Source organism: Salvelinus sp. IW2-2015, linkage group LG18 (assembly GCF_002910315.2).
Source record: "Salvelinus sp. IW2-2015 linkage group LG18, ASM291031v2, whole genome shotgun sequence".
In the NCBI taxonomy this organism is placed as follows: Eukaryota; Metazoa; Chordata; class Actinopteri; order Salmoniformes; family Salmonidae; genus Salvelinus; species Salvelinus sp. IW2-2015.
In genome coordinates this window covers 29,556,895-29,578,331 of record NC_036858.1, presented here as the reverse complement: position 1 = coordinate 29,578,331, position 21,437 = coordinate 29,556,895, and the positions used below count along the sequence as shown (strand labels likewise).

At 44.1% G+C, this 21,437-nt stretch overlaps 1 protein-coding gene across 2 annotated transcripts in view; it reads left to right on the top strand.

Moving 5' to 3' along the window:
- LOC111977840 (inositol polyphosphate-5-phosphatase A) overlaps positions 1–21,437 on the top strand; it is a 197,877-nt gene that overhangs the window by 112,676 nt on the left and 63,764 nt on the right. For both annotated transcript variants that reach the window (XM_024007560.2, XM_024007561.2), the window contains exons 5-8: positions 6,743–6,806; positions 8,495–8,598; positions 15,825–15,877; positions 16,779–16,898. In XM_024007560.2, the coding sequence (XP_023863328.1) occupies positions 6,743–6,806; positions 8,495–8,598; positions 15,825–15,877; positions 16,779–16,898 (341 nt within the window). The remainder of the gene's footprint in view (positions 1–6,742; positions 6,807–8,494; positions 8,599–15,824; positions 15,878–16,778; positions 16,899–21,437) is intronic.

The window sequence follows — 21,437 nt, the reverse complement described above, 5'->3', positions numbered from 1 at the left end:
TGTGTGTTTATTTACTCTGACTTGACAGATGAGGACTCCAGGGAATTTCATTTGCGAGCATGAGACTGACACAGCTTGTGTTGGTGAAAGAACAATCCTTTCCACTGCAATCAGCCCTTTCCATACATTCGTCAATCGTTGGCGCACCCCTTACTACGCTGGACCGACGACGGGCAACATATTTTAGACCCGGAAAAACAATAAATTGTAAATTCAGAAACCCCATGGAGATAAGCCATTCCTTAGCTCCCAGAGCAGTACACTACAGCCATCCACTTGCCAAATATATAACCACTGGTCCATTTTAACTGTCCCTCTGACGGTACAGTGAGCCACTATTCCAGCTGCAATTCACGACTGTTCTGGAAACTCTTCATTATCCCCGTCTTACTTTCTATTAACGGGCTCCTAAAAATAGTTGTGTGTGTGTGTGTCTCCTCTGTCACGCTCTTTCAAAATGCTCATCAGGATATTCAGTGCCATCTGGCCATCGCTCGGTGGGCTTAGAGCAGATAGATATGGTAGGTGCACAGTGACACTGGTGACACGGGGAGTTGTGAGTACCTCTCTTGGACAGACGTGCTCCTCAGGGCGGAATGGAGAAAAGAAATCTATTACTTTATGGTTTTGCTTTATGCGCTCATTTTTCACATTTAAATGACAAAAGCTCCATTCACCACAGAGGGTCATGATTACCGTACTTCTTTTCATCTACTATAACTTAATTCTGCAGCCAGCCAGTATCGAGTACCTAGCACTCACTGTGAAACCAGGACTATGCAGGCTTCTGTATCTCCTCAACTCTCCACGTCCCTATACTACTCGGGATTTTTGGAATGTCAATGTCTGTGCTGCTTCTTTTCGTCTCTTCTCTTTCTCTGCTCTCTTTCTCTCTCTCTCTTCTCTCTTTCCTTTTCTCTCTTCTCTCTGTCACACACACAGGGCCGTGACTACATATTTGACCGACCGGCTCAATTTAGTTCTCTATGTACGCAAAACTGTTTCATTGGATTAAACGTTAGAGACCTCCGAGATAGAAAAATGTGTTATTCATACACTACAGCTTTGACAAAGGGAAAGTAATTTGCCTTTAAAAAGATAAAACCTCACCTTTTGAGAATTTTTTGGAGCCTTCAAGCCTTAGATTACACCCGGTCCACGATCACCCTAAAGCGCCCCACTCATCTCTTTAAAGGAGTCATCATGTGAGGCTATACAACAACCAAAACAGACTAAGGTTGCTAAAACCAAGGGGTGGCGAAAACTGTAACCGCAGGCGAGTGCTGCTCTGGGCCCGAACTCAGGACGCGCTCCCGGCCAAAGAGGCGAGACGAGCGTTCTACGGCCTAACGAGCAGCCAAGCACCTGGCTAGCTTGGCCAAGCTAATCCAACAACAAAGACCAGAACAGCACCCACCATATCCGCCAAATGCAGACTTAGCTGTTGGATGCCAGAGCATTTGCGTGACTGCCAACTGCTGCAGCGTGGCCAAAAATGTATTATTGCTTTTTGCCGTTTACTGACACTGGCCATGTTCAACGAGTGTTGAGCGTTTGTAAATTTGTCAGTTATTCTACGCTCTGGCACACTAAGACGAGTGTTCTGAAATCGGAGTAGATAGCCAAAGGGAATTTACCAGCTATGGCTATCGAAAGTTGTTGCAGTGACATCATAAACATTCTATTGAAATAGTTACTTGCATAGTGGAGTCTTTTGTTAAGACATGTAGCTAGCTAAACAATGAACCATAATCCCAACTCAACTTTACACCCCTGCATGAATCTGCAGGTAGCTAACCAACCAGCTTCAATGTTAGCAAGCTAAAATTAGGCTCTAGCTAGCAATGCAAATGGCTCTGATACTAATAGCTAGGAATACAAATGGCTCTGATACATACACATAACGCTAGCTAGCTAACAGTACACTAACTTCAARTTAAAATGACTTTCTGACAATTAGAAATGTGTATCTAAAAATGTAGCTARCTAGACTYTTACCTGTATACATGGATGGAYGTTTCTCCCTCTCTGTCACGGATGCCATGGTTGCCCTTAGTTTGAAGATGTAATCCRGAGACAGGTGTTTTATACAGCAGCCTTCTGTGTGTTCTCTTTTCGACCCCGTCTGCATATTTGCAATCATATTCTCCATCCCCTTAGCTATCATACTCTAATTATACTGATTTCAAAACTCGGTCCTCCAGAAAGTGGAGAGCAACACTTGTGCATTTCTACTACGTGATCTCATTAAAAAAAACTGTGTTAGAAAGGATTGCCTACCCATACTGACCAGCTCATATTATAGAGTTCAGACCAATCCGAACTCAAACATTTAACTGGTACTGTATATTTATTTCACACCAACTCATTCCAGGGTTTTTCTTTATTTTTTCAACTATTTTCTATATTGTAGAATAATAGTGAAGACATCAAAACTATGAAATAACACACATGGAATCGTATAGTAACTAAAAAAAGTGTTAAACAAATCACCCTTTGCCTTGATGACAGCTTGGCATTCTCTTTTTTGAATATTCTGAAATACTCCCCAGTCCTTAATGATTGCAATCACACCCATAAACATGATGCAGCCACCACTATGCTTGAAAATATGGAGAGTGGCACTCAGTAATGTGTTTTTATTGGATTTGCCCCAAACATAACCCTTTGTATTCAGGACAAAAAGTGAATTGCTTTGCCACATTTTTTACAGTTACTTTTGTGCCTTATTGCAAGCAGGATATATATTTTGGAGATATTTTATTCTGTACAGGTTTTCCTTTTCACTTTGTCAATTAGGTTAGTATTGTGGAGTAACTTCAACGTTATCCATCCTCAGTTTCTCCTATCACAGCCACTAAACTCTGTAACTGTTTTAAAGTCACCATTGGCCTGCCTCATTGTGAAATCCCTGAGTGGTTTCCTTCCTCTCCGGCAACTGGATTAGGAAGGACACCTGTTTCTTTGTAGTGATACACCATCCAAAGGGGAATAACTTCACCACGTTCAAAGGGATATTCAAATGGAAAGCAAAACATTCACTACCAAGTTCTCATAATAACTTTGCTTTACAGAGAGCAGGCTACTGAGACAGACAGTGATGTGGCACACAGCGGTGAGGCTGAGGTAGGCTGCAATGTATGCAGGAGGAAGCAGAGGAGAGAGAGAATGAAAGAAAGCAGAGAGAGAGGCTTGTACAGTGGTTCCCAAACTTGGGGTTGGGCCCCATGTGCGGTCCCCTGAGAAAATCAATACTAATCTTATCAAACACGTTAGGAACTCAGGAAAAAAAAGGTATGTTTCAATATGAACATTTCCACATGTCCTATCTTCCCTATAGGCCTACATTGAAATGCAATCAAAATACAAATAATAAAATGTCATGTTTTCGTTTATATCGATGATTGTTCGTCTCATCTCAATCGCCCACTGGAGTCTTAATAGGCCATGTGTTTGTATATTGACTGAGGTGAATTAACCTACAACAGCCAAGGTGATAATGGCTGGGGTCATTTTTGTTTGTTTTTGCTGTTCTCCAAATAAGTATATAAAAGTTTTTTAATTGAACAGAAAGGCAGTAAATGAGCTTCGACTTCGAAAAAAATATATGGTTCGGAGACGACCCCCCCCCCTCTTCCGGACCTCACTAAAACCCTGATTATGTCCCTGAACACACATACACACACACTGATACAGCTTCCATTGTGTAAGTGTGCTTATCTAGTCACAGCGGTGTGGCCTATACGACTCCCGATAAGAGATAGCATTGCCAGTTTGGGCAATAAAACCTGGCTTTTATGGAGCGGTCATTGTCTTTCTGTCTACAATTATGGCAATTACTCTTTCCCCCWAGCTCGCCCTGGCCCTCGCCAGTCACACTTCGAGTACATTTTACTAATGGAAAATTAAGTAGCGGTCGTGACAGTGGGGTTTATAAATATGTAAAATATACTTTTAATTATTTCAAGTGAATCTGGCAGCTAATCAATGAAGTGGGACGTGACAAACGTACGCTTGACACAGGCCATTGTAAAGCCACTGGTAAAAGATAAGCATATCCTGTCGGCGCAGTCGGTCTCTAATTAATATTTTGAGCCTGTCATGTCCAGAGACAAATGGATTAATTGCAGCCCACTAATAATAGGTTCTTCATGAAGAGTGCCTGAGGCTGGGGGGAGCATAAAACCAGCCTGTCGGGTGTTTTGAACCCTGATGCCAAATAAATATTTATTGGGCTAGAGGTTAAGTAGATTTTTCGTGATTACACAGATAGCCACTTAGGCACAATTGTTTATCATTTATTTGAAGTTTGATTCATTGCGATTTGTTTAAAGTCGTCATATCAATTCTATTTTGGACGGTCSCATTCGCTGAGTTTTGTGGAGTAATCGATGTCCACTGAGCATTTATGAGCGTGCAGCTAGTTGGACTATGAGTTATTATGTTGCTTAGGCCCATACCTGTTCACTAAACAAGCAAATCCAGTCCTTTTTCGATTCCATTTTGATTCTCTGTTGACTATAGGCWAGACCTAGATAATGTTATAATGTTTGCGTATATGAACATAAATCAGGTGCTTTAGAAATTGTAAGAATTTTACTGAKTTTAATTGAGTGGAAGTCATATATTTTAGACTAACCTTTTTCTATTTTAGCTTAATTACTAGGGTGGTGTGGTATCCAGGTCATACCGTTTCTGTACCATACCGGGATATACGCTATTACCTCTTGTGCACACAAGGGCCGCTATTTCAAAAATATATGTATATGTTGACGCACGAAACAATTTAGSTACAGGGGATCTTCATCCAGGAGGGGATTGAATGTCTCTGCTGTAACCAAGAAGCTTTRTCTTGACATCTAGCCACAGTTAGCAAGCTAGGAAACCAAATGCAAGCTGGACCCGTTAGCTGGATATAATTGATTTGACACATCTTTGATTTCTTATAGTTATACTTAACTTAAGCAGTGGTATAGCACGCACCCCCCGCGAGACAGGGGTGACACCAACCCCCCAAAATTGTATTAAAATAAAATATTTTTGGGGAACGGTATTCAAAATCGGACCGTCTGTATTTTGAATTAMCCCAGTGTACGGTATATCGCCCAAGCTTATTTATTACTATTTATTCTGGATCGATACCAAATAAAAAAAATAAGCAGCAGCAACAACAAAAACAATAACAGTAGTGTCATTTTGACATCTAGCACAGTTTCTCCCCCTCATGTCCCCCTCTCTCTCTCTCACTCTGTCAGTGGCAGTTTGAGGTGAAAAATAGCATAAAGTAAAGCTAAGACAAATAAACGGGGCCCGTCATGGAAGCCGCCCTGCTGCTGTGGAGAAAGTTGACCTTGAGTCCACCCGCTTTTCCTCCATCCCTCACTTTTCTGTCCTTCAGAAAAAGGAGGGAGGAAGATGGAAGGAAGGAGCAGTGCGCAGCGGTGGGTCTGGGTCACCAGCCACTGTTCTCGTCAATTAAATGTGCGACAGTGTTTTCCGTTGGATGAACCTCCGTGTCAAGGAGATGGGCAGGACCTCATGTTTGTGCTTTCGACAAATCAGCCTATGTTTAATCTCAAGATGTCCCGGCGCTCATAAATAATGCAGGGCCGGCCCGGCGAGCCCCAAACCCCCCCCCCCCCTGCCAGTGAGGGCGTCTGCTCCGCGCCTCAAAGGACAACGGCACCTAATCGGACTATCCTCTCTCTCTCTCTCCCGCTGGTGTCCGTCTTCTCCCCTCTAGGGAGACGTATGCCTCTCTCTCTGCATCTCATGCGCCCTTCCTTGTCCCACCGCTACCCAGTCCACTACCTGCACATGACTTAACTGGTCTACTGCAGTATTTTGGGAGTTTCTCCCTCTGTTGCTCTCTCACACACACACACACTCTCGCACGTTTGTGTTGTCATTCAGCCTCTCTTCTTCTTCTTCTTCTCTCCCTAATATCTCTTTCTAACCTCTCTTTTCCTTCGCCATGCTTTGTGTGCTGCAGTGTAGGAAGAGAAAGGAGGGTTGTAGGTAGCAGGAGCAATGACCAAATAACCCTCAAGCAAGGGCTGAGGGCTCACTATCTCAAAGACCCAKAGGACCAAGAGCAGTCTTTTCCTCTACTGCCTGGATGTATAGAGGACAGTAAAAAGCACGGAGAAAGCATGTCGTGGTGTAGTGGACTGTGAACTGCATCAAATCCCCTGCATTGTATTTATTTTCCCTCAGTGAGCTTGTTTGGGTTGTATACAGACTGGGGAAGCTTTGTGATTTGATTGTTCTTTCAGAAATTACGATTTTAATCCTATTGAAGTAGATCTTTGGTTGTTCCAAAGTCCATCTGAATGTGTCCTTTGATAAACTGCAATGATTTATTCTTCACATCAGGAAGCCTTGTACCAAGTGTAGGGTCTGAGGACTCTGTATTGAATGCACTGCACTCTACTGATAGTTCCCTACACTGATAGTATACAACACACTACTTATATTTCTTGTATATTCCATTGACGGTTTTCATTCAATATCTGCTGTGGGGAAATAGTGGTGTGMTCTGTTGCCTAGGATGGTTAGTGTATACCTTGTTGCCCTCCACATCAAAACTCTACAAATGACTGGAGCTTCGTACTACCTGGAACCAATATTTATTTCTATTGCGCAGTAATATTTTGTGGTTCGTTATTTTCCAATCATCTTTGACTGAATGGTGGGTGAACAATTCTCCCAAATCTCATACCCCTCTCTTTTTCTCTTCCAGGCACTAGGAAGTTGCTACTTTCTTCACGAATCATTGAAAAACATCCAGCAGTTTGATTTCAAAGGTGAGTCCCCCCCCCCCCCCAATGAAATCTCCACTCCTGCTCTCTCACAGTCCCCCCCTCCGTATAACACCCTACACGGCCCATCACCACTTCCATCAAAACCAGTACAGTTGACATTGACTGGGGAAGATAATGTAAAGTGAGCGATAGAATGGTAATGCTTATTAATATTAGGATTTAATTCATGAGATTTCGGGCTCCACGGTAATTGTGTACAGAGGTTATTGGACAGTTACGGCGCTCTCATCAGCCCGGGGTGTCAGAGGGCCAGGGGCCCGGCGGCCAGGCTAATTAAAGAGGGGATATAGATGTGGAGCCACAACGTCGTTCCCATTACACCAGAGTCAGCATTAGCACCATGCACTCACCCCCAGTGAAGGACAGGGCGAGGGGGGAAGGCGAGAGGACACACACATGCATGCGGACATGGATACACACACGCACACACATAAGCAGGCATATACGCGCGCACACACCCTCATCTTCACCCGTCAAACCACCTGGAAAACAACATGCTTCTCTTACATGGGATTAGGATATGTCCAGAATGAGCTCATTCACACTGTACAAGATGTTACTGGACTGAATAAAAATGTTAACTTTGTAGCAAACATCAATTGTTTCACCTGCTTCCTCGGTAAAGAACTATGCCACATTTGCCAGGATCCATATTAATCCATTAAGCGTCTCAAGAGTAGGATTGCTGATCACGTGCCCCCTGTCCATTCATTATAATCTAGTCAAAACTGATCCTAGATCAGCCTTGCTACTCTGAGACTCTTCATGGAAACGGTTCCAGATGTMACGTGACTGTGAATGACGTTTTTAGGCTCTGACCCCAGTTCAGGTTATGTTTTGTACTTACGCAGAGGCCTTGACCCATACTCATAGGATCAGTGTCAGATCTTTGCCATGCCAAACCGTTTTGACCTCTGAGATATTTTCCGCCTTTTGAATGTTTCTAACTTAGTGTAACTAAAGGGCATCGCGCCATGTAAAACATACTCACCTTTGATCCGAGAGGAAGACCCTTTAGTTCTAGGAACCTTCATTTAGTTCAAGATCTCTGACACTGATCTTATGAGTATAGGTCACGGCATCACGCTGTTTCATGGATTGGGGKGGCCCCCCGTTTTGTAGGCCCGCAGATCAATCTCCCCCAGAAAASGTATTTTTTTATATATCTCAACTTCTTGTTGAGTTAGAATATATAGAATACACAAGGTGTAATTTCCACAGCAAAATTGCCCCAACAAAATGTAACGTAGGGCCCCCAAAAGTCTGGTGCCTGCTCTGGCTGCCCCTCATGATGAGTTCAGTTTTGTGGTCCCCCCCCACCCATCAGTTGCCCATCCCGGCGCTATTTGGATCGCCTCAACATTGGATCGTCTAAGGCCTCCGTGTAAGTACAACACACAACCTGATCTTAGACTGGGTAGGTGTGGAGAATCTGTGCAGGAGAACCTCTATAGATACTTCCACTTACAACCAGCAGGTGGAGTAGTAGCCTGATGAAGCCCTGGATTTATGCACGCATGACTTCATCTAGTTCTTCAAAACGGCTTAGTAGGTTAAACTACATTAGTAGGTTTGGACTGCGAATCATGGCCTCTTAAACGRCTAGCTTGTCTTGGGTCTTGTATTAATACGTCCTCTTTGGCTTTCTTTGTCTGTGTTCTTCCCCTTAGCCAAGAAATTCAAGAAGGTGGTTGGGAAAGAGATCTACTCAGACACACTAGAGAGCACACCCATGTTGGAGAAGGAGAAGTTTCCTCAGGACTACTTCCCTGAGGTGTGTATCACTTCACTGTTGCTGTAGTGACTGAGTGGGACTGTCTCTCGGCCTCTACTGCATCCTGAAATACAGTAGTGCTGTCAGTAATGGACACTACACAGCAATGTGACATGACGTCGCCATCTTAAAGAAAGATMATTTATGACTTTGGCAAGGCATGGAGCTTGACAATACATTTTGGGTGGTTGCATTTAGTCCCCATAATGCAGTAGGTATTGCAAGAGCTGAAAACAAATTGGTGATAGCTCATACTTAAAAAAAATATATATATAACATTTACTTTCTAAATTTCACAATGCACAATTTTTGGGACTTGCAAAACTTTTTGCGCCGCTTGGTATTTGACATTTTTTCATATCGAAATGATTTATGTTGCATAATATTTTCCAAAGTAGGTACAGTTGAAGTCGGAAGTTTACATACACTTAGGTTGGAGTCATTAAAACTCGTTTTTCAACCACTCCACAAATTTCTTGTTAACAAACTATAGTTTTGGCAAGTCGGTTAGGACATCTACTTTGTGCATGACACAAGTCATTTTTCCAACAATTGTTTACAGACAGATTATTTCACTTATAACTCACTGTATCACAATTCCAGTGGGTCAGAAGTTTACATACACTAAGTTGACTGTGCCTTTAAACAGCTTGGAAAATTCAGACAATGATGTCATGCCTTTAGAAGCTTCTGATAGGCTAAATTACATAATTTCAATCAATTGGAGGTGTACTGTTAGATGATTTCAAGGCCTACCTTCAAACTCAGTGCCTCTTTGCTTGACATCATGGGAAATCAAAAGAAATCAGCCAAGACCTCCAAAAGTCTGGTTCATCCTTAGGAGCAATTTCCAAATGCCTGAAGGTACCACGTTCAGCTGTACAAAAACATAGTACGCAAGTATAAACACCATGGGACCACGCAGCCATCATGGGTGGCAGGGTAGCCTAGTGGTTAGAGCGTTGGGCTAGTAACCGAAAGGTTGCAAGTTCAAATCCTGAGCTGACAAGGTAAAAATCTGTCATTCTGCCCTGAACAAGGCAGTTACTGTTCCTAGGCCGTCATTGAAAATAAGAATTTGTTCTTAACTGACTTGCCTAGTTAAGTAAAGGTAAAATAAAAATAAAAATACCGCTCAGGAAGGAGACGCGTTCTGTCTCCTAGAGATGAACATTCTTTGGTGCGAAAGTGCAAATCAATCCCAGAACAACAGTATCTATATGCCACTAGCCTTAAAATCGGGAGTCCCTATATCGACATAACCTGAAAGGCCGCTCAGCAAGGAAGAAGCCACTGCTCCAAACCCGCCATAAAAAAGACTACGGTTTGCAACTGCACATGGGGACAAAGATCGTACATTTTGGAGAAATGTCCTCTGGTCTGATGAAACAAAAATAGAACTGTTTGGCCATAATGACCATCGTTATGTTTGGAGGAGGGGGAGTCTTACAAGCCAAAGAACACCATCCCAACCGTGAAGCACGGGGGTGGCAGTATCATGTTGTGGGGGTGCTTTGCTGCAGGAGGGACTGGTGCACTTTACAAAATAGATGGCATCATGAGGTAGGACAATTATGTGGATATATTGAAGCAACATCTCAAGACATCAGTCAGGAAGTTAAAGCTTAGTCGCAAATGGGTCTTCCAAATGGACAATGACCCCAAGCACACTTCCAAAGTTGTGGCAAAATGGCTTAAGGACAACGAAGTCAATGTATTGGAGTGGCCATCACACAGCCCTGACCTCAATCCTATAGAAAGTATGTGGGCAGAACTGAAAAAGYGTGTGTTCCGAGCAAGGAGGCCTACAAACCTGACTCAGTTACACCAGCTCTGTCAGGAGGAATGGACCAAARTTCACCCAACTTATTTGTGGGAAGCTTGTGGAAGGCTACACGAAACGTTTGACCCAAGTTAAACAATTTAAAGGCAATGCTACCAAATACTAATTGAGTGTATGTAAATTTCTGACCCACTGGGAATGTGATGTAAGAAATAAAAGCTGAAATAAATCATTCTTTCTACTATTATTCTGACATTTCACATTCTTAAAATAAAGTGGTGATCCTAACTGACCTATACAGGTAATTTTTACTAGGATTAAAACTGAGTTTAAATGTATTTGGCTAAGGTGTATGTAAACTCCYGACTTCAAMTCTATATGTTTTATAAAATATGTAAAACATATGACTATTGGTACTATTACACATTTATGGCAGTGTGTTATTTTTATCTATGGAGTACTTTCCTTTACTATTTAGCATTTTCACAAAAGACAGTTATTTCGGTTTCAGAATTTTTTCTTTAGTTTACGTTCCCTCAAAAAGCGAATTTATTACAAGGCTCRGTTGAACAGTGAAAGATTGAGATGGCAGCATTGCAAAAGATTTTATTTGGTTGCTTGCCGTGCTTTGTAATGCAGCCTGTGTCTGTCTGTTCGTTCTGTGGGTTCCTCTGCTTGGTCCACATCATAAGGTAGCGTCGTGCTGTGCTGATATAGTAATAAAGAGCGTGACCGCCCGCGTGTCATCCCCATACTCCCCGCTCATCTGTCAACCGCGCTCCACCGGCCGCCTCCTCAAATATATGCAAAGGAGATGGATACGGCCTTTCACAGACGCAGTCTCCCAATTTCTGCCTCTTTCTCACACACACACACACACACACACACACACACACACACACACACACACACACACTCTCTTTCTCTTCCACCCCACCTTGGAGTTCCCCAGTTTGCCATTTTCGCAGATGATCTAAAACCAATTACGTCGATTGAGGCGTGAAGTCGTTTACAATTATGACAAGAAAGCGGTGTTCGGTGAGTTACGAAGACGAGTGGAAAAACAAAACAAAACCCGGGAGCGGCGCTAAAAGCGAGCACATAGAAGAGAAAAGTTTGCTCCCTGATTTATTCCTCTTTTTTCTCTTTATTCCTCTTTCGCGACTGGGTTATGAATCTTGGATGATGCTTCCGAGAGCAGCACTCCAGATAATGTTAGCCCATTTAAAAAGAGCAGATTTGTGTAGTCTATCAGGGCTGACATTTTTTTTTTGTCCCCCCCGCCCGGCTAGTGAGAAATTGGTTGTTATCATAGATCACAAATACTGCTCAAACCTCTTATGAAAGATGAATTAATTTCACTAATGGTTTAATGCAGAGATCTCATGAGGAAGTCAGGCGCGCGATAACCCCTGCCTCGTCCCCGCTTCTTCCATGGTGATTTATGCTGTCTTTTAGTAGATGAAACCGCCTGGATTTGCCATCCATCTACAGCCTTAAGGAATCCTATTAACATGGGATCTGGGACAAGAAGGACCGCCACAGGCCCCGCAATGTGGTTCCAACTGGGTTCTGCAGGGTACCGCTCTGGGTCTGAGTGTTGCGGAACCAAATCCTAAGACATGCATACACACATGAACCCGTGATAAACAAGAAAAAAGGCCTCGTCAAGAGCTTAGAATGTGAGCTACAGAGAGCATGGGTTAAGACACGTTATCGTCCATTGGAATCTATACGATTTACATTTTTTACATCCCATAGAGTGGTGATGCAGCAGACAGTTTAGGCGGCTCGTCGGAGACGTAACACCTCTCTTTCTCCRCTTGAGCGTTACCTTTACAGTCCACCATTAATAAACTGTCACTCTTAGAGGGCCTGATGACATCATGGTGGGAGGGGCTTGGTCGGTACAGTCCCTGTTTGAGTGGCAGCGTTGGTTAAAGACCAGCAATGCAACCGAGACAAAATGGCATTTCCTGGCTTCTCTTAGATTTGAGTGCACTTGGGTTGGTCGGTGTGGGTGGGTGTGTCGGACCTTGTGTCACACACATACCCTCCCTTGCTGTCCCATGTAGACCTCCATGTCCCCAATTGGGGTGAACAGGACCCTACTGTGACCCCAAGTCCCTYAGGTTKAGTCTGCTGAAATGACAACMCCTCCCTCCCTGTATGCAAAACACACTGCCTTCATACTCCCCAGACTGTGAGTTATGGCTTCAAGTGGAGGAGAAAGGAGAGGGGGGGATATTCATTGAAAAGCTGAATAAGAAGGAACTGGACAAATTAACAGGCACATTTATTTTGAAAAATCGATGTGATGGATTTGGCGAGCTGTCATTTCTTGTTGTTTCGTCAAACCTTTCAACTTGCCCAAGTATGTATGTATGTATGCATCTATGCATGTATGTATATATTTTTTTGTTTGGTGCTGTAATGCATGCTTCCCGCAAAAAATGCCATCATAAGGATTTGTCATTTGCTTATATAAATAAAGTACGCGACCGAGACCTTAAGGTCCCCTTCCCATTGGACGGAAGTGATCATTGTCCATATAAGTTTTGTATTTCTTGTTCTCTACCACACATCTGCYCATACAAGCATTGGTTGTGGACTACAGTCAGACACCCTTTCAGTACCCTTTTGTAAACTCTTATATTATGGTTATGCGGCAGCCGTGGAATTCCAGTTTTCATGGCAAGCCACCGTCCCTTTAAATGGGAAAGTGGTATTGTTTCTGTCCATGGTCCAGAGACAATCCAAGACTTAGCTGCTAGGATCCATTTTGAGAGAGATAGGTGGGCTAGAAAATCCAGCTAGATTTGTCCCATTGGCTACCTATCCCTTTCCCAAGCCCCTGTACGTCCCCCCCCCCCCTCGGTCTCCACTGTCTCTATAAAGGGCTTGTCCTTCTTTTCACCCTCTACACAACACTGGTTTGGGACATTTTAATCAGAGACCCCCCCAATCCCACCACACAAGTGCACACACACACACACAGTCTTGTTTTACTAACACAATTGATTCCCGTACAAAATGTCCCTTACTTTTGAACCCTAATTCTAACCGGAGAAGGCTTTTTTCCTTGTGGCGACTGGTAAAATGTCTCCAGTAAGTCAGATTTTTTTCCCCTTCTGGTCCCCGCAAGTTTAGTTAAACTTGTCCACACACACTCTGGTCCAGTACTATATAGGAGGATTCAGCACCCGATCTAAGTTGATATAAGGTGGAATCGAGCACGTTGTTTATCTTTCCAGTCCTGTAAAACCCACCCTAGTCCTRAAGACCCCTCTTTCTTATTTGATGGGATCCCCGTCTGAGTCTGGATGGGGGGGGGGTCTCGGCTGAGATATAGGAAAGGTCAACAAATCCATTTTAAAAAGACTGGGGAGATGGGAGTGTGTGTGCCACCGTGACACGCGTGACATTTGATAGTGGAACAGAAAACTTCCAATGGACACAAGTGGGGAGTTTATGGTGCCACTTCCTGTAACGGGGAATCCATTTGATGGCACCATAGGCCGCTCTCCACTACTCGCCTCTCCGTCCCGTGTCGGCTGGRAGCCTGCCTGTCATGGCTGACCCACTCTACAGCCGTTCATCACTGTCACAGTCTGGGGACCCATCACTGGCCATGGAAGGTCAGCCTCAATCCTTTACTGCCTTCACCCTCAGCCTATGTCACCCCCCCTCCCGGCTTTTCAACTTGTCTTACCTAGAGCAATAGGGCATGTACATTTTAATCACTCGGACCCAGGTGTTTTCCTGGCCCTGTAACACATACTGTAGGCATTTAGGCAGACATTACACTCTTGTATTTGATTGGGTACATGGCAGTTGGTTGTCACTCTGTCTGTGAATTTCCCAGGCCCTTGTGACAACACTGTGTGTTGATGAATGGAGGGGTATGCGTGCAGCGTGACGTGGGGCGTGTGTGTGTGTGTGTGTGCGTGTGTGCGTGGTGCCATAGCCAAACAAGGTGACAAGGGTCAATCAGTCATAGGAGGAGGAAACGGGGCAATCTGAGGTTGCACGACAGGAAGTGATGGATTTAAATGTTATGATTGTAGTTAATGGCTCTTTAAATTACATTTTAGATKAAATGTATTTCGCACTGCGTTAAGAGTGCAGGTTTGGAGCCCACCCTCTCCTCGCCTCCTCACTCCCCTCCCCTTCCTCCTATTCCTCCTCTTCCTCATCCTCTCTTTATTTAAGTCATTACAATGTTGTCACATATATCACACGTCACATATATTCAGTAAACATGAATCTCCCTCAGGAAGTTGGGTTAATATATGATGCATAAAAACCTCTTCTTACCACCTAAATGTMACAATGTGATTACTGAATCAATATCCTTGAAACATCTGTGTTTGTTTTGTTGAAGGTAGAAGTACTTCCTCATGTATTTTATTTTCGACGACAACATCGTGTAAACTATTCGTTATATTATTTGTCTTTTAAAATGATCACAAAAATATTTGAGTGCAATCCGTTCATGGAAAAACGATTTCGATTTACCTCAAACACACATATGCGCGCACGCACACACAATATTGGACAGTGGGGTATAATTGGGCCCATACATTCTGCCAGGCGGTATAGATTAATTCAAGTATGCTAATGTAATTCAATTTGATACAGTTAATCTTGTACTAATGCAGATTGAAGGATGTGAGATGCAATCAAATACCTCTCAGGCCTTTAAATTTGCATCTAAGTTTTTAAATAAAATGAGTCAATTTGTAATTATGTGACCTGGGCCATAATTAGTTTATTCATCACCACGGTTAACTCCCCATTAGGACGCTCAGAAAGCCCCTGGAAAATGTATTTATTTATGCGTTCAAAATTAGGACGGTTGCAGCGTCAATTTTTCTCTCGTTCAATAACGAGCTTCGTGGTAAATCATATGCTGTGTGAGAGCTGGGACTCCTGACCGGGTAATTCACTCAGTTAGTAGCACTATGGGGTGAGGCTATAGGAGGTTGACCAGGTGGCTTTAGGTCAGGCCACTAGAACACTTTGGAAGTGATACTGTTTTCCCATTGTCATAACAGTGCTGGTCCTCTTGTAGCTTAGTTGGTAGAGCATGGTGCTTGCAACCACGGTATAGTGGGCTGAATTCCCGTGACCACCCATACATAAACGATGTATGCACGCACGACTAAGTCGCTTAGGATCAAAGTGTCTGCTAAATGGCTTATGTTATATATTATGAGGCTCAGGTTAGACAAGTATGTAAATACAGGGAAAATTGATATGCTGTATAGTAATGATTAGAATCATACTGAAATGGAAAAACTCTCAGAAGAGAGTTTGTCTTTGCGTTGTTATAGCCCACACTGGCTATGTATGCCAGTTGAGATTGTTGGTGTTGTAAGTTTCAATTCCATGCTATCAATGCTAACGTTCAGTCTGCATGTGTATCCTCCCTATGTTGCAGTGCAAGTGGTCCAGAAAAGGCTTTATCAGGACTCGATGGGCTCTGGCTGACTGGTGAGTTTCTAGCACATCTAATGCTACATCTCACGCTACACTTAGGATCAAATTGAATATCAGCTTTTCATCCAGGTGCATTTCAGYGTCACGTCCAGCTGTGACTACCTGTAAAGCCTAGCAGTATCACTCGCAGTACCTGTCACTTTGGCTTTACCCCTCTATCCATAGGGTATATCCCATGGGGCTTTGCAGGTCCGTTCTTCATAGACAGAGGAGAGGTAGAGTCAGTCTTCCCTAGAGAGAGAGACTTTACTTCGCTCCCTCTCCCAACCGACAGCGAGCTAGGAACGGACCAGGATTGGATTAGGCATAATCGCGTTAGTCAGCAGTTGCATATGACAGATGACAGAAAACATTACATACAATTGAACCTGTGCGAGATGAATAGAAACGTTTGGGGAGGGAGGGATGGCGGGTGGGGGGGGGGGGGTCGTAATCTAATAGAAGGATGACATGAGAACAAAAGGGCTGAAACGGTAACATTCTAAATGAGGCAGGCATGACTCGAGACAGGCACTTGGAGGAAGAGACAGAGAGAGAGAGAGAGAGAGAGGGACCAAGGATGACCGAGAGGGACAAGGGTGAGGGGGACATTTTGCGTATTTATTTAGAAGTTTGTCAACAGCATAAGCGTCTTGAGGTGAGACGTCCTGAGAAAACAATTACATAGATTGATATAGTAGATCAATGAGACGGGCTTAGCAACAGTAGCACTACCAGGAGGAAAGTGGACATGTCAGTCTGCCTGTGGTGCAGCGGGACAAATTCATCTCACTGCTCCATTCACACAACCATACCAGTGGTCCACAGGCCAAGAGGTCAGTCATGTAGTTCAGGGGTCTCAAACTGAAATTACCTGGTGTCCAACTAACATAAGTCTCTCTCTGTCCCCTCCCAGTGCTTTTGACCTGGTCAACATCCACCTGTTCCACGATGCCTCCAACATACTGGCCTGGGAGAAGAGCCCCTCAGTCTACTCCGGGACGAGACAGAAGGCCCTGGGCTTCGTCTTAGATAGGTGACTGGCACGCTCCTCCTAATCTCATCTCTGCAACTATTTTCTCTGTCCCTTCTCCATCTAGCCTCTCACCGTTATTTCCATCTCTCCACCCACTACTCTTTCCATATCTCATCTCCCTCTATTCTCTCCATCTATTCTCTCCATCTTTCCTCTCAGTATCCTCTCCATCTCTGCGTTCACCATTCTCTCCGTATCGCCTCCCACCGTCCTCTCCGTCCCTCCTTTCCATTCGACCCCGAGCAACACGCTCACCTCTCTACCAGCAGAGAATCCTTCACCCTGCACCCAATGACCCCACTAAGAAAACATGAGAGCCGTTCCCGCTACTGTGATTTATGTGACATCCTTTTTCAGTGGAGAGGGAGGATGTAGTGTTCTAGTGTCCCTTTGCTCTTTACCTGGTCATTCTAACACCAAATAAAAGCTACGTGGCAGCCCTGCATTACGTGACCCCCCCCCCCCCMCCATTTGAAATGGAGTCTGAATGCACAGCGTCTTTCATCTCCTTCCACTTTGAATAACTGCATGCATATGGCTGCCATGTATTATCAAGGGTTTTGACACCTCGTGAATTAGAGTTTTATGTAGTGTTTTATGTATTTCCAAGATAATATTTTCCCCCTCCTTCATGCTTTCGTTTTGATGAAAGAATGCTTTGCGTTTAATGGACAGGGAAGTGGGGGGTGTTTTGGGAAAATGGTTAGCTTTTAAAAAATAAATAAAAATATGAACCATAATTTACCTGGATTTATGGGCATAATGAAGTGACTTGTTGCTTACATTGAGGGTTTTGACCRTTTTGTCTACGCTTTCGTCATCTTCTTGAAGTTGATTTATTTGTAAAAGTCGCCTCGTAAATAYGGCTAAATGGCGCATTTTCTGGTGGAGAGTGAATAGCACTGGGCTGGTGAGTGGCAGTTTCCACGCTCCCCTCTAAGTCCCCCTGTGCGCAGAAGGTATCCTTCACTGTTAATTCCTGGGACATGTCATTAAAAGGTGACAATGGCAGGGGATTTTTGCCCTTTTTCGGGAGGAGTAACCTAAGGAGTTTGAGAGGTGTAGGCCTATGTATCCGACTAGGCTGGTATCCCATGCAGGGGGTGAAGGGGGGCATCGCGCCTCAATCGCTCACTTTGGGGAAACACTTGGGCACAGATCCGGCCTGCCTGAGAGTAAAAAAGCTGGCTGGGCTGGGGGGGGGGGGGGCACACAAAAGACCCTGGGCTCTGTTAGGGGCAGTGCATAATGGGCTGCTCCTTTCATTAGGAGCTGCTAACCTTTTGGCAGCCACCAGCGAACTCCATTCTCCTCGGCCGATCGGGGAGGACAATGTGCCCAGGCCGGCTTTGAATGAAGTGCCACCTCCAACAGTGTTCCCATTCAGCGGCCGGTTGGGAACCGTCATTTTGGCCATTGTCCTAACTCTGACTCCTACCCCAGAAAGAGAGCAGGAAAAGGGAGAGGGTGAATATCTATAGCCAAAGCCTCCTCTCTCCCCCTTCTCTCTCTTTCTGAGCTCTAATCTCTCATTGTGGGGAGGGGGTAAGGAGGGGAAGTGGACACCACCAGCTGAGATCCAGAGGGGCTGCTGGTGCAGGAGCCTGGTCAGCGAGACAGTCTAGGGAGCGAGCTCCGTGGCTGGGCCCAACCTCAGCCCCTTCCCTTATCTAGCGCCCTGGCTAATAATGCAGCTTACGGCCCTTTGAGAACACATCTGATAAGCCCCTTCCTCTGTGGCCCTTTTAACTGCTAAGCAGTGTTTATTTCCAAAGCGCTTCAAGGCCTCCGGGGAACAATGCTGAGAAGGAACAGCGTTTAGCCAGCCAAACCTCTCCATTGAGTCACATCAAAAAAGCACTTCTCCGGTCTCTGGCTGATGTGTGGCCGGCAGCTTCATGAGAGAAGGGAAAGTCCTGTTTGAAATGTATACCCTCCTTGCCTGTTTTTATACCCCTATGCCTTCCCCTTTGAAAACTGAGATATGAGCCTCAAACGGCATCTAAAGTTATTAACCCTTCATATTAATATTTCCCTTGACGCTTGGCATCATTGCTTCATTACATAAGACATTTGTTTTCGTGGAGCGCGGGAATATCACAAAATAATGCTATGTTCTTAATATCGGAAATATCCATTTGATATATGATCCTGAAATTGGTTTGGGAATTGTGTTTTTGAAAAAAAACACAGCATTTTATCTGTAGATATCATTGCTTCCTGATATCATTGATATATATGACTCTGTATCTAGTAAAATGCCCTCTAATTTGCTTAGTTTCGCCAAGGACTGGTGATGTAAGGAGGACACCGAGTCTGTGCTAATTCGTAATTCAGGGCTCTGGCAAGAGGATGGGACAGCAGGCTGCCAAGAACCATGTGAAATGATAGCTATGAGATAAAATCAACAYWWTTTTTTTCTTTAGCTAAAAATCTTTTGTTTATTGGAGTTGTGTTCCTTTTTATTCTCTCCCTTTGAGTGGCTGGTCCGGTTCAGGAGAGAACAGTTTTACATTACAACCGTGAAATCTTGGTATAAAGACCCCCTTTGTCCCCCGCCATTATTTTCACACAAATATAGTCCATTGTCACACAGCTGAAGTKAATTTGATCAACATTGGAGACATTTAACTGTTTTGTTCACTGAAAAGGCTCGTTTCATGCTCATTTTCGAGGCATTGAAAAGCAATGATTGGCAAAAAAATGATGTTGCCGTTAACAATTCAGGGCAATTAGTTTCCCAGGGGGAAGCAGTGGGCCGTACTGGCCACCATACAGCAATTCTTTGTGATTTTATGGACGGTCATCAGTCAACTGTCAGAGCATCGCAAAGAGCCCTCCAATCTAAATGTTTCCTTTAAGGCTTTTCCCAGAACAACAGGSTGAAAGAGAAGAGAAAGGAGAGCCTGTTTCCAGGCAATAGACATGTTCAGCTGGAAGAAGGACTGAATAATTGCAGAGAGATCCTCAATAAAAGCCGGATAAATTGATTAGACAGGGTAGTAGTAGTGTGGTGCGCGTACGTGTTTATACAAAATGGATAAATTAGTGTTTTAGTGGAGGTGTGGTGAATAATGTGATAGTAGAATCGTTTTTTTTTTTTTTTTTTAAGAGCATCTGATTGACTCAATGTGTGTGCTTATGCTTATTTGGGTTTGCATGCAAGCACTTGCTATGACCTGTGTGTTTGTGTGGCACAGGRAATACTGTGGTTGCTGCCTTATGTCATTCAGTAGTAGGGTTGAAACATTTCAGGAACTTTCAATACATTTTTCCCAAATCCCAGTTAGCGGATTACCTAAATATGGAGGGAATAAGCAGGAGCCAGAATTTTCCTCTCACCGGGATTTCTGCAAATCTACGGAATTGATTGAAGGTTCCTGGAATTTTGCAACACAATTCATTAGAGACTGAAGGAGAGCATTGTCTTTAGGTGGATAGTTGTGTTTAGGGGCTAGTGGACAGTGCTAGCTCAGCTAGGGACCAAATACAGTATAGCCCTTCATGGGGGTAGTGGTGTGGAGAGGGGTGTCAGTGTGTGACTGTGAACTGCCTCCTCACCCTGGGAGGCCTGGGGGCAGCAGGGGGTTAATCCCCCCCAGTCAGTCTCTACTGTATAGAATCAGTTCATTAGCAAGTAGCCACCATTCACTATTAGCTCTGCAGCCATGGGGATTGAAGAACCGTAAATGAGTATATTGTACTGTATATTGTCAACAACCATTTTTACCTAGTTATGTATCTGCGGAATAGAGATCTGCCGAAATGAGTCGATATGATAGGTTCACRGGCTGTAAGATGTGGCTCCCATGCATGTTGGATTTGGCAGATGGGAGTTACTGCTGAGAAGAGGTTGGACAGGCTTGTATCGCCACCTATACCAGTCCACCCAACACCACCAGATCCAGTGGCTGACATCCTTCCTCCCTGGGTTTGTTTGCGTCCCTATTTGAAATGCTGTGGGATTTGACCAGTCATTGGGTTTGACGTTGTTGGKTTGGTTTATCCTCTAACCTCTGTGTGACCGTGACACCCCACAAGCACCCTTTTGGCATGACTCAACTGGGAGAGCTGGGTAGGGTGGGAGAAGGGTTTCTGGGTGGGATGGGCGCTGGTAGCGGGTGGCCAACCCTGGGTGTCACAGGTCACATCAGGGTTCCTCCCCTAGCCCATTGAGCCAGACGTCAAGAAGCACATTCTTCACAATGTTGACATTCTCCAAAATTCTCAAAATCACACTCCCAATGGATGACTCTGCATTGGCTTTTGTAGTGTGCCGCTGAGTTGAATTTGAATGAATCATTCATTTTTGATAGGCTAACGTAACGTTACTTGATGAAGGCGTGTTAGCGTTAGCTAGCAGTAACTGCTTTTGTCTTGAAGCTAAAAAGGCAATGAGTGTACGGAAGAGAAAATAAACCCTTTAATTGTCTGCACACGATTGTGAATTGTTGAATAGTGCAAGAGTGTAATATGGTTAAGACGAAAAGGTCCTTGCATAGTTGAACAGTTTTTTGTAAGCACGATTACTGGCTAGTG